The 12,586-nt window shown below is 39.1% G+C and overlaps 1 protein-coding gene across 4 annotated transcripts in view; it reads right to left on the bottom strand.

The window, feature by feature from the left end:
* Positions 1-5,954, bottom strand: part of LOC107653844 (protein CBFA2T1-like) — a 75,207-nt gene extending 69,253 nt beyond the window's left edge. For all 4 annotated transcript variants that reach the window (XM_016440692.1, XM_016440693.1, XM_016440694.1 and 1 more), the window contains exon 1: positions 5,541-5,954. In XM_016440692.1, coding sequence (XP_016296178.1) covers positions 5,541-5,568 — 28 coding nt within the window. In that variant the 5' untranslated portion in view covers positions 5,569-5,954. The remainder of the gene's footprint in view (positions 1-5,540) is intronic.
* Between the last annotated feature and the right edge of the window lie 6,632 nt (positions 5,955-12,586).

The raw sequence follows: 12,586 nt of genomic DNA, 5'->3' as shown, positions 1-12,586 counted from the left end.
TGTATATATATATATATATATATATATATATATATATATATATACTGTACATAATGTGAATCCATTTCTGTACTTTTTTTTTATGAATTATTGAAAAAACATTGGTTTTGGACATAAAAGTTTTGGAGGGCCAAAACCATTGACCAAAACAGTTTAATCAGCAATTCTTGCAGCAATAAGAAATAATGTTTGTCTGAAATAATGAGACAGCTCCTTGCCAATGTACTTTACTACAACTGGTTTATCACCTGAAAACACATAAATAATTCAGTTGTCCAAATGTAATTATTAAAACTTTATATTTAGTTTTGGTTTTTGGCCAAAAGAAAACTTTTTTGGTGCATTACTATTATGAATCATATCTTTCAGTTTACATCAAGAAAAATAATCAAATACGATGAAGCGCCACTCATTTGTTAAGTAATTAAAGTACACTGGAATCAATCAAATGAAAACTTTTTTTTTTTTTGGTGTGCACTTGTATTATTCATTATTATATTCATTATTACATGGTTATTTAATATATAAAGGATTTTTTTTGTTAGAAGTCCAGCAAAATAACTAGGCTTTATCATGTCAACATGAAATGACCGAATATAAGATTTAGTCATACTGGCCGCCCCTAGCTATAAGCTACTGTAAAGGAAGCAAAAGGATAAACGTCACTGAAAGGATGTTTCTGACATCTCTTTGGCAATTTGTCACCAAGGAACACCTTTTTTTATGGAGGAGCTTTATAGACTTCCTGCAAGAGCTGAGTCCATCCCTCAGCAATTGTTACCTCATAAAAAGAAGTAAACCCTAATGAAGCCATTACACAGTCCATATTCCCCATCAATCATGCCTTTACACTGATATGCCAAAGCATAATGTTGGTCATGTGCCATTCTCACCTTCTCCTTGGCAAAAGCAGCCCCTGAATCCACAGACAAAATCAAATTACAGATAACAATGTGCTAATCTCTATTCCCAGGGAGCAGAGAGTCGGTCTGGAAAGAGATAGCGATGCCACGAGGCTGAAACGCAGGCCAGATACAGCCTGTATGACAGAGCCTGTTTTTTTTTTCTTCTCTCCTTCTCCTTCCTGCTAAAGTCACACTCGCTTGGACCACACACAGAGTACACACTCATCCTGACACCTTCACCACCCTGAATCTTTTACCCTTTTACAGCTAATCTTTAAATGTGAATTCTGTGACGGGAAAACAGAGTAGACGCGAGATAACAGGTTACATCTTCACTCCTGCGCCGCTATCGTCTTCTGCATCGCTGAAAAGCACCTATTCAATAAGATTACCTTCTGGCAGAGTGCACGGCGACACACCGAGGCTTTGTATTCATTAAACACACATCCCGGGCTTATCTGAAATATAAAGGGGCTTGTCAGGATGGCACATTGTGTGTGTGTCTAAGGGGAAGGCAATGTGCATTAGGGCGATTACAATATCAGCATGGTCCAGATGGAGGCAAGGAAAATAAACAGAGGGGGAGAGAGAGCGAGCGAGCGAGAGACAGAGACAGAAGACAGAGAGGTAGTTTAGCATGCGCGTGACTGTGTGTATGTGAGTGAGTGCGGCTGATGGATGTGAGTGAATAAGAGGATGTGTTGGAATAAGAGAGGAAGTGAGAGAAAGATAAGTTAATTGGCAAGTGAATCTTGGATTAACAGAGAGAGACAGTGAAAGAGAAAGAGAAAGAGAAAGAGAGAGAGGAAGACAGATATTGAGCAAGGCTGGGCAGCCTGGACACCTGTCAGCTGGAGCAGTGGTTTGTTTAGATAATCCTGGTCTGGACTACAATGACGGCTCAAGTTCAGATAGACTCCACTGCAAGTAAAAATCCAACTTTACAGAAATTCTTCTGTTGTTTTAGGACATCAAAAATGAAGTATCTACAGCAATATTCCTGATTACCTGATCAGAAATATCTGATTTTATATATATACATATATATATAATTGTCTACTACAAATTTGTTTTGTAAAAACTGTATCGGCTAAAAAAGCCCCATGTAAATTCTTACACATCCCCTTTTGACTTTATATTGCCTCAATATATTGTACTCTCCAGCCCTACGATACAATAAAAACCACTCATCCTCTTCTCTCACATTATACTTTCATGCTTTATGAAATCCAATAACCACACGCTAAATTCCCCTCGCTGAAAAATGTGTAGCCATTATGCCCCCTATCGATCCGAAGCACGGATTCTGGGAGATGATGGCCGCCTCAATCATTTATGGTTAGCCCTCCACAGAGACTCCCGTCGAGTCAAATCTATAGCCCTCGCAAATAAGGGTCCTTTCTCCCCTCTGACAAAGCCCAACAACTCACGTCGCTTATTTACAGTCCAAGATTGAGTGTGTCAGCAAGTCCAACAGTAGCCCTCAATGAATATAAAGAGCCTCATAGATGATATAGCTCAATGGAAACAGATGCGAGTGAAATAACGCTAATGCATTTTGGGAATGTTTCCCTTAAGAGCTGAAACATTAAGAGCGCATATAATGCACTTGGCTGATGTCACGTAACTGAACTCGCTCGTTTTTCTTCCCTTTTGTTATTACAATTTTTATTCATCCAGAGAAATTTTATGGTTTGTCATCTTAGACCTTTTTGCACACATACAGTAGCTCACTGCAAAATTTACAATGTGTGTTTCTGTATCCTTATGCACAAAGAGCTTGTTTTTGATTTAAACATGCATGAAAGAGAAATTGTGAAGCAACGAGACATGCTGCATATTTGTGCAAGTGTCTGGTGAGAATGTCTGCAAGTTTATGTTTGGGGTTAATGACATCACTAATGAAATGAGTTACTGCAATGATAACACGCCTGACTTTCGGCCAGAACGTCTGCCATTCGTCATTTAAAATACACAGTAAGCACTTAACTACAAATGTTTTTGCGCTGCTCTGCGTTTAAGGTAAATGAGAAGCACATTTATCAGTAGTGAAACACACAATGCTTGTCTTTCATGAATGCGACAAAAAAAAGGTTAATATTTCACACTGTGTGGTTAATTAATTTCTAGTGATGCATGGTGCATATTTATAGATCATCCTAACAGAAAATATGTATTAAATTTACATATAAGCTTAAACCAATATGAGTAAATATCTCCTGGACATACTCGAAAATAATGGATGAGTATTTCCATATCTCTCTCTCACACACAGCTGTGTGTGTGTTGGTGTAGGCAGCCGAGTCATCTCTTCATTATGCTGTGGCAGTGTCTGGTTTCACGCGTTTGACCCGCGTGAGGTCAGTGGGAGTGGAGGAGAGGGGAACAGGTGTGAGGCAGGCAGGCTGGTGGCTGTGCAGATGGCCTCAGTCAGAGGATGTTGCTGCCTGGTAATGCTGGCTTCAAACACACACACACACACACACAGTGCTTATCGCTCACCGAACCCTCACCATACACTATGTTTGCCTTTAATCAAGGTACGCACACTACCTGCACTGTCCATTGGCCTCCAGTTCGAATCTCATGTTGACAGTAGACATGTGTAAAGACTAGGGGTGCTCCGATCAGGATTTTTGAGGCCGTCAATCCATGTTCATATTTACTGCAAACAATGCGCTGTTACTTTAATTCAGCGCTTGCAGCGCAGCAAACATAGACTCGGTGTGAAAACGATCTCTGCACTGCTGCAGACACACCGCTCGAGGAACGCACTGCCGGACCGCAACCGTGTGCAGTGTGCACACTTTATTAATCTGTTAACATGAGCGCGGAAAAAATACGCTTTTAGTAGAATAGTTTCGGTAGCCGATCAATCGGAGCACCCCTAGTAAAGACCTTAACGAGGTGATGACCAATTCACAGTGCAGAGTGTCATAGTTACAGCAGTTATTGCTGGTCATAGCCTCCATTCACTAAATAACACAAATATAAGAGAATATCATATCTTCAAAAAACCTGAACTGCATGACTATGAAAGTAAAAGAAGCCCCTTTCGGAAAATAAAATGTAAATCTACTTTATGATGAGAAAATTCAAGATTACAAAACAACTCTGACTGATTGCTCAACTCTTCAGTCAAGAGAGAACTTGAGTGCTGAGAGCGGACTATTCACATCATGATGGATTGAGAAGATGAGCTTGACAATTGTGACAGGAGCAGCTTTTTTAAAAAGCTGCTCCTGTCACAATTGATAAGCACATCTTCTCAATCCATTGTGAAGTCACAGTTGTCAATACAGCTCCTCAATCAACTGTGATATCACAATAGACATACTCATCTTGTCAATTCACTGTGACGTCACAATTGTCAATGGATCTGTTCAACAAATTTGATATCACAATTGTTAAACACCTGTGATATCACACTTCTCAGATGCATCTTAACCCATTGCGATATCACAATTGTCACGGATCTTCTCAAAATATTTATCACTATTGTCAAAAACATCTTCTCAACTGTGTTGTCACAATTGTCAACCAATTGTTCTTTCACAATTAAACACAGATGTTATATCCCAATTGTCAAACGCGTCTTCTCAATCGTGATTTCTCAACATTTTTAAAAAGCATCATGGTGTGACAATTTCCCTCCTGTCTCACACCAGATGTTTACCTGTGCTTGCAAACATTTGATTTGATCAAATGCAAAGCCTGGCCAGCAACAATTCGAGCTTATTAGAGAGCGTTCATGTGTTTATAGGCGGAGGTGATATTACACTCGGCCAACAGATGACAAGCTGATCGTCAGTTAATGTTTGACTGGGTGACTTCATATATTATTATGAATGTTATGAAGTATACTGTAGAAATAAGTTAAATATCGGTTATATTATTCTTATTATATATAAAAAAGAAAAATTACGAATTCTAAACAAATCTAGAAGCTGCATTAAAATTCGTTTGTTGTGTTGTGTTGGATTTGCTAAGCTATAGAATATAAGATAAAAAAATTATCTGAGCACGTGAGACGAGACGGAACACATTAACCATATTCATATGAAAAAACATGGTTAAATAGTATTACAATCTACAACGACAATTACTGTCATAATCTCTCTTACACAATATTTCCATTTAGTTACGGGAGAAAAACCCGATAAAATATATTTCAAAGCGATAATAAAATAAGCCATAAAATCCAGAGTAGATTCATACGCGTCACATGAAAGAAACGCTTTGCATGAGCGATGTTTTGCATTGTTTACAAATAGAGGTAAATGCGGTCATATCCTTATCATTTAGTTAAGATCTATAGCAGCGAACATTACAAATTGTAAATGTAAGTGGCCATTTAACCTACCATGGGCAAATATGACAACTGCGCGTATTATTATTTATAGCAGGTGATATTCGCTTTATGTTGCAAATCATACTAAATTAATCAATATGGGCAAAACGAAACATATAGCCTAACAGCTATATAACAGAAAGAAAAATAATATAAAGTGTTTACCCAAATGTAAAATAAAGCATCCTAATACAATTATTAAACATGGCTAAAGTGTACAGACTGGTAAGTATTCATCTGAGATGACGGGAAATAGAGATAAAAACAGTAACTAAGCGACTTACACTGAAAAGAGGTAGAAATTCCCACCATGCGTAACCGCGTTGTGAGAGAAAAAATAATTTCCTGTCCTCGACTCCTGTCGATATATTTAGCGATGTTTCTCAGTCTTTAACGTGTACTTCCAAGACGAAGAAGAAAATGTGTCCGTCAAACTCCAGTGCACAGTGCTAGAAACGCACCAGTGTGCTGAAGGGCAGTGAGCCCGAGGCTCAGATGAGGCTCAACCTGACTAGAGGATGCTCTGTGTGTCTCGAGCTCAACTCGTTTTCCTTCAACTGTCCGAATACATGAACACGAAACACACAAAAACGTTTGATCCTAGTGTACGTCAGAAATATTTCGAGAACAGCGAAGTAACGTTAGTGGGGAAAACGGTTTCTTCCGAAGAGCCTCTAACGCCCGCCCGGCTGCTTGGAGAAGCTGTGGTACTTTGCCTCTAGTCGGCGAGCTTCGGCGGGAAGCCCAGGTGCAGAGAAGGCGGAGCTTTCTCTAGCAGTGGGCGGAGCCTGACACAACAGGCATCTGGATATAAATACGTACAGGTTTATGGGATAATCTCCATGTAGAGCGGAATAAATGGGATTTTATGAGAAAAGAACTGGGTGATAACGGATATGGTTTGTTGTGGTACTTTGCTCTCTCTCTCTGTCACACAGCTTGCTTTAACTTAAGGCCAATAGGCCCCATTTACACCTGATATAAACATCTGTAGGCCTATGGAACGATATTCCGGACAATTTTCAAAAGGAATTGCAACCCGCACAGCATGATGATGACCAGCTATGCTGTTTTTATTTTCAGCATGGCAAGATTTTACCTGCAGCTCACATTTCACTCACGTGAGCTGGTAATAATGCAGAGGTTGATGGAATGGTTGGACAGTTTCCGTCCCCTGTGTGATACATGAGATGAGACCAGCAGGACCCATCACTAGTTTCAATCTGCTGACAACTACAAGCAAATGGGAGTCAAGCATGGACGCAGTAAACAAAGAATAATCAGGGTGGCTTATTAGCTGATGAGAGAATGATACCACGACCACCAGTGTTGGGAAGGTTACTTTGGAAATGTAATAGGTTACAGATTACAAGTTACCCTATTTAAAATGTAATAGTAGTGTAACTTTTTCAATTACTTTATTAAAGTAATGTAACTGATTACTTTTGATTACTTTTTGATTACTTTTCTGAATTTCTAATGAATGTTTATGTGCCACTTTTAATAATTTTCAAACATTTACACCATGCAGGGTTAACCTTACAGTAGTGCTCAACACGGTCAGACTTTCAAAATCCTTCATCACTTGAATTAAGATGATCAAATTTGTTTTTTCAAAATAAGTAAAATGCTCATGAAGTGACTCAGAGCAGTTCTAGAGATTATGTTTATGTGTTCATGTACTCATATATTGAGGCGGCAGAGGCTGAAAACACTGTGAGCTTCAGTAGGCCTATGTTCAGTAGGTCTATGTAATTTCCACGAGGGGCGGACTGGGAAAAAAATTTCAGGCCGGGAAATCTCACACTCATACACCCACAACAAATTCTGAAACATGGACAACTCTATTTTTTGTACGGACCTCACATAAAAAAGGTTTAAATCCTTAGGTTGGAAAATAATGCAAAATAATTAAAAGTTCTTTCCTGAACTGTACCTTCACTTCCATTTTTCTTTTCAGTCTCTTTATTTTGCCCTGATATCTATCTCTCACATGACTTTAATACTCAAGATTTAACAACTATACTTCCTAAATTGCCTATACATGTCAAAATGAGTACATCACTACAATATCTTTATAGAAAAATCCTAATACTGAACATGAGTCATGTTTTTCCATTACAAAAATTAACCATGCTGTTTTTTGGCAAATGGATTACCATTTGTATTTATTTTTACTACAAATTCCATGGTTAAACTATGGTTAGCGTAGCAAAAACCATGGTTAATCTGTGGTTACCATGGTTTAACAATAGTAAACATTGTCTTTGAATTTATAGTAAAATCATCGTTAATTTTCGTAAGGGTTGTGTTGATGTCTGCCCTAGCTCCCCCTAAACCTATTATAAAATTATTATTTGTCAGCTAAATTACTACTGTAACATTACAATAGATAATACTTTCTTCAACTTTTACATTTGGTCCCTCCCTCAATCTGGAATATTTGGTTACATCCTTGGGCAAACACTTCCCCGACCATCTGGACTTCATCTCGGCCCGCCGATCCAGGAAAAGCAGAAGCGTCGTTTACAGCCTGATGATAACAGCCTCTTTCACACAGACGCCGTTCATGAAGTTAATGCATCGCAGACTCCCTCTCCCAAATCTCGCTTTTAACCCCAACTCGACCCATACGTTATGCTTCAAGTGAGAGATGTATATTCTAGAGGGGTTTCTTTTACAATAAGGGTTTGCAATAAGATTATGAAATCATTCTGGCAACTACCATTAACTTGGCCAGAGCTCAAATGTCTTGTACTCATGTTAACAATGTTTTCCTCTTGTTTCAGCTGCTCAAATTAAGATTTATTCATGTAATTGCAAAGACTGAGCTTAATTCTTGGTATTTATTTTCTCATTTGACAAGTTATCAATGTCTCAGAGATTATTTATTTCTCAGAGTTATTTCTCAGAGATCATAAAAAGTCTGGAACTCTGACAAAACTTCTCTCACTAGTTCGTGATGTGCAGGTTTGACTCTTTGTTCCTCTCAGACAAAGACAACTCGGTGAGATGCCTCTCAATTTGGGAGCCTGCGAGCCGCCAGCTGAATGAAACGCACTCGTGTCAGATCAGCACAAACAGACCTTACCCTCTCTTATCACAAGGACTCAATCCGATCTCTTGTGCACAGCGTGCGTTAGAGAAAAGCTTCTTGTGGCAATCACAGGGCAACATCTTGACACCAGAGGCAAAAAGGATGGTGGTTTAGGAAACCTGCAGGGGCACAAGCGGGTGTCATGTCCACTGATAACAGCACAAGAGACCAGGAAACACACAGTGCTGTTTTTGCCGCTGGGGTTCCTGAAAGTTAGCCGCCCTGGGCGACGGGCCGCACACATACAGGATACCTCGCCTCTGCTGAGGGAAAAACATGCTGGGCCTGACACACACATGCGGCCACACAGACTTCCTGCATTTCCCCACCTACCGGTCAGCCACCTGTGGCATGCATGCAAACACACTGAATCAAGCCACTGTCTGTAAGCTCTAAAACAACAGCAAAAGTCACTACTGTGACACTAATTTACTAATTTAGCAGACACTTTTACCCAAATGAGGAACACAAAAGTCACTACTGTGACACTAATTTACTAATTTAGCAGACACTTTTACCCAAATGAGGAACACAACAAAGCTTATCTTAAGAAGGAAGTAACTCATAAAGTTATCATCCATTTGACCCATTACGGTTGCAATACATATTTATAAAGCACATCCTTTACAGCAAGAGAATTAAGAGCCAAACATTAGATGTTTAGAAGTCCGGGATGATGGATCGAAGTCAATGGCTACCACTATCGAAGTCAATGGCTACCAGCAACTGTTCAGTTTCCCACATTCTTCAAAATATCTTCTTTTGTGTTCAGCAGAAGAAAGAAATTTAACAAGTTTTTGGTTTGGAACAACTTGGGGTTGTGTGAGCAATGATAATTTTCACTTTTGGGTGAACTATTCCTATAATAAATGAATTTCAGAGAACCTGCAATACCTGACATTTAAAATGATTTTCTCTACATAGTATTTCTGTTGTGAACCCTTGAAAAAAAAATAAAAATCTTCTTAGCCAATAAAGAGTGCAAAACAAAATAACAGAGAATAAAAGCGGAGTAAACTCAATGAAATATTGGATTTTTAAAACCTTTAAAACTCCAGAGTGCCTCATGCAGTTTAATCCTCCATAAGAGTTGCTATTATCCTTAATGGAAAATAAAGTCAATATCAACTGAAAGTGCACACTTTACTGTTGTGTCCTGTTTTTGCATATTTAAAGTTCTGATTTGCACTGTCCGATATTTTGCAAAGCAAATTAAATGGATTTATCATTGACAAGGATGCACAAGTTAACTCTACGGCTACAAAATTGTTTCTGCAAAAGTCATGACTTACTGTATAAGAGATTTTTCTTTCCATTGCAGGATCCATACGGCAGGCTCATGGTTCACTTGGCATATTATTGAATTCAAATTCTGTCTGGCAGCTACCCATTTCCTGAGAGTGAAGGGGAGAATCTAAGTGGGAAGAAATTGACAAGCGCTTCTACCTATGCGATAATTTAATTAGCGGACCGTTCTCCAGAGCTTCACCTAATTCTCCAACCATGTTCTTGTCAGAAGGCCATATATTGCTGGATGATTTTTCACACCTTCCCTTTTCTCCTTAAATTAACAAATCACACTTTCCTTTACATCTACTTGTTAAAAAAAATCCCTCTGACAATTCCTCAGATGAATCAACCAACAGACCTCTCTTTGTGTAAATTAAAATATGGAGGGAAGCAATACAGTGCAGTCCTGCTCTTGGGTATCTCATAAGGCAGATCAGGCCAAAGTGGCAGATATATAAGTCTCTCAGTGCTGAGGTTTGGGGATCTGGGGACGTCCTCTGGGTGCTGGGATACAGTTCTTTTTGAAGTGCACACATGTGAGAAACACATCTCAGTGCCTTCAACCAGCCCAGCTCCCATCGGCAATAAAAGTTGACAGACAAGATATATGAAGTGTAACGTTGCCCTGCCTGTCAGTCACAGATGTATAAACACACATACACACTCACACACAGTCTTTCTGAACCACGCTCCTTGAAATATGTCCCCGTCGCCGTGCCATGAGAATAAAAGACAGTGTATTGATTTGCCCAGACCTACATGTTTCAACAACTGGAAGTGCTCTCAGTCAAATGGATTTCCCACACATCAGGAGAAGCCTACTGTCTGTGAAGCAGACAAATTAAGAAGCCAGAAAGAGGAAGCATAAACACACTCTGGCATACAGTACATATGAGGACACCCGCTATGCACACACAAACGCATTAGACAAATATGATTTAAGGTAGCCAAGGCCCACTGTTGGCACAGAAGTGTTTGTTTGCACCAGGAGAAGACATTAACATAAATGAATCACCATAGTGGAAAGTGATATCAACAAATACGTTTTTAACAAGGGAGTATTTTGAGCTTGTGTTTACATACTTGGCCTACCTCAATTCACATAAACTAAATGAAGCAAAATGTTATGAGGTTCTCAACAGACACAAAACTTTAGAGTCAACATTAAACAGTATTTGCAACCTTATTTAATTCTATAATCTGATATATTATGAATGAATTTAGATATTTAAAAATAAAAAAATATGTAGGGCAGGTAATTTTATCCATCAACTGATTGGAACGTGAAAAGTGGGTGTAAGTTATTATTATTTTTAGATAGTTCTAGTGATATAGTTCTAGGCTTGTCATTGTCCAAACGTTAGCACTGTCCTGCAGTAAGATAATTACATCATTATGCAATTGCATCATGAATGCAAAATGCACATTTCTCCTTTGACAGCCATTTAAAAAGAAGGCGTGTATTTTGCCATTATAGTTGTAATCATCAATCTTTCAATTTATATGATCAATATATAAGCTTCAAATGTTTTATATAAAAACATTACCATTTTTTACCACTTTCTGAAGGCCCTTAAAAGTGAGAAATGGATGTACATTTACCCCAGTCTTCTGTCACTGACACTCCAGCCATTCATGCTTAGTCACATGGAATTTACGGCACAGGTTTGATTAGTTTGCATCCAGTGCTCATAACCAAAAATGGCAAAATTTTGCTTTGGGATGCAAGGTAATGCTAACAGACTTATAGACCTCCATGGTTTTAAAGGCTCCATGAGTCTAATTCTGAATGCAGCACTTGCAAGTTGCCTTTGCTAAGGAAGTGTCTGCTAGAAATATAAATGGTAATTTATTACAAGTTTTAGGCGGAACTAGACTTGGCCGACTCTAACGTGATGGTGGCTATACGCAGTAGCCATTGGAACCAAATGAGCTCTGCAGACAATTCATGTGTAAAGCACATCTGACTCTCACTGCTCGAGTCTAGAGACTTCCCACACTCTACAATTAACGGAATAGTTCACCCAAAACTGAAAATACTGTTATTATTTATTCATCCTGATGTCGTTCCAAAGCCATAGAACGTTCTTCCATGGAGCGCAAGGAGAATTTTTGAAGAATAGCCACTCCTGACCACTCAGTATATAATGAAAGTAAACGAGGACTGGGACTGTCAAACTTCAAAAGGCACCATAAAAGTATCATTAAAGTTTCATAAAAGTAGCCCAAACGAATTGTGTACTATATTCCAAGTTTTCTGAAGTCATACAATAGCTTTGACTAAAAGTCATTATTCTCAGATTATTTTTCTCTTCAGTAGGCTGTTAACTGTTGCTTCTGAACCACTAAGTGAACAAATCATTGAGACAGATTTTGTGAACTTTATCAACCAATTATAATTTTTTTGGTGTTTTTTTCTATTTCCAGGATATTCATCAAAAATTGTTCCTTGGAAGAAAGTTATTCAAGTCTGGGTCAACATGAGGGTGAGTTTTGGGGTAAACTATCCCTTTAAATTCACCATGGTATTTTTTCCACTAGTAGACGGGAGAAACAGAAAAATAGAAGCAAAGAAAACAGAGACTTTGTAAGGGAGGAGAGAGCTGTCTCTGGCTGAGGAAAAGAGAAAAGGAAAGGAGAGATATACAGCAGAGGAGCAGCACTGCCAAAGGTAGGCCTGATTGGCAGCATCACCCCTCACCATTCATCACACGGGAACTCCAGACTTCCCAAATCCTTCAGCAGATGGAGCGGCCACTCGGTTTAAACACCTGATATGAAGCCATCCGTCATGCTGTAATGCGGCAGTTGGGTCTGCAGCTGGGCCCCCGATTCGGTGCGGCATGACTCGGGAGAGCTTGAAAAGTAGCCTGAGTGCACCCGTGATGGACTAGAGCCAGGCAGGCTGCACCGCACCACGGTCTCCCCTGATAGCATTCACAG

Source organism: Sinocyclocheilus anshuiensis, unplaced genomic scaffold, assembly GCF_001515605.1.
Source record: "Sinocyclocheilus anshuiensis isolate Anshui unplaced genomic scaffold, SAMN03320099.WGS_v1.1 scaffold223, whole genome shotgun sequence".
Taxonomy (NCBI): domain Eukaryota; kingdom Metazoa; phylum Chordata; class Actinopteri; order Cypriniformes; family Cyprinidae; genus Sinocyclocheilus; species Sinocyclocheilus anshuiensis.
Note: the sequence above shows the minus strand (reverse complement) of the source record. Positions and strands in the feature narration are given on the sequence as shown.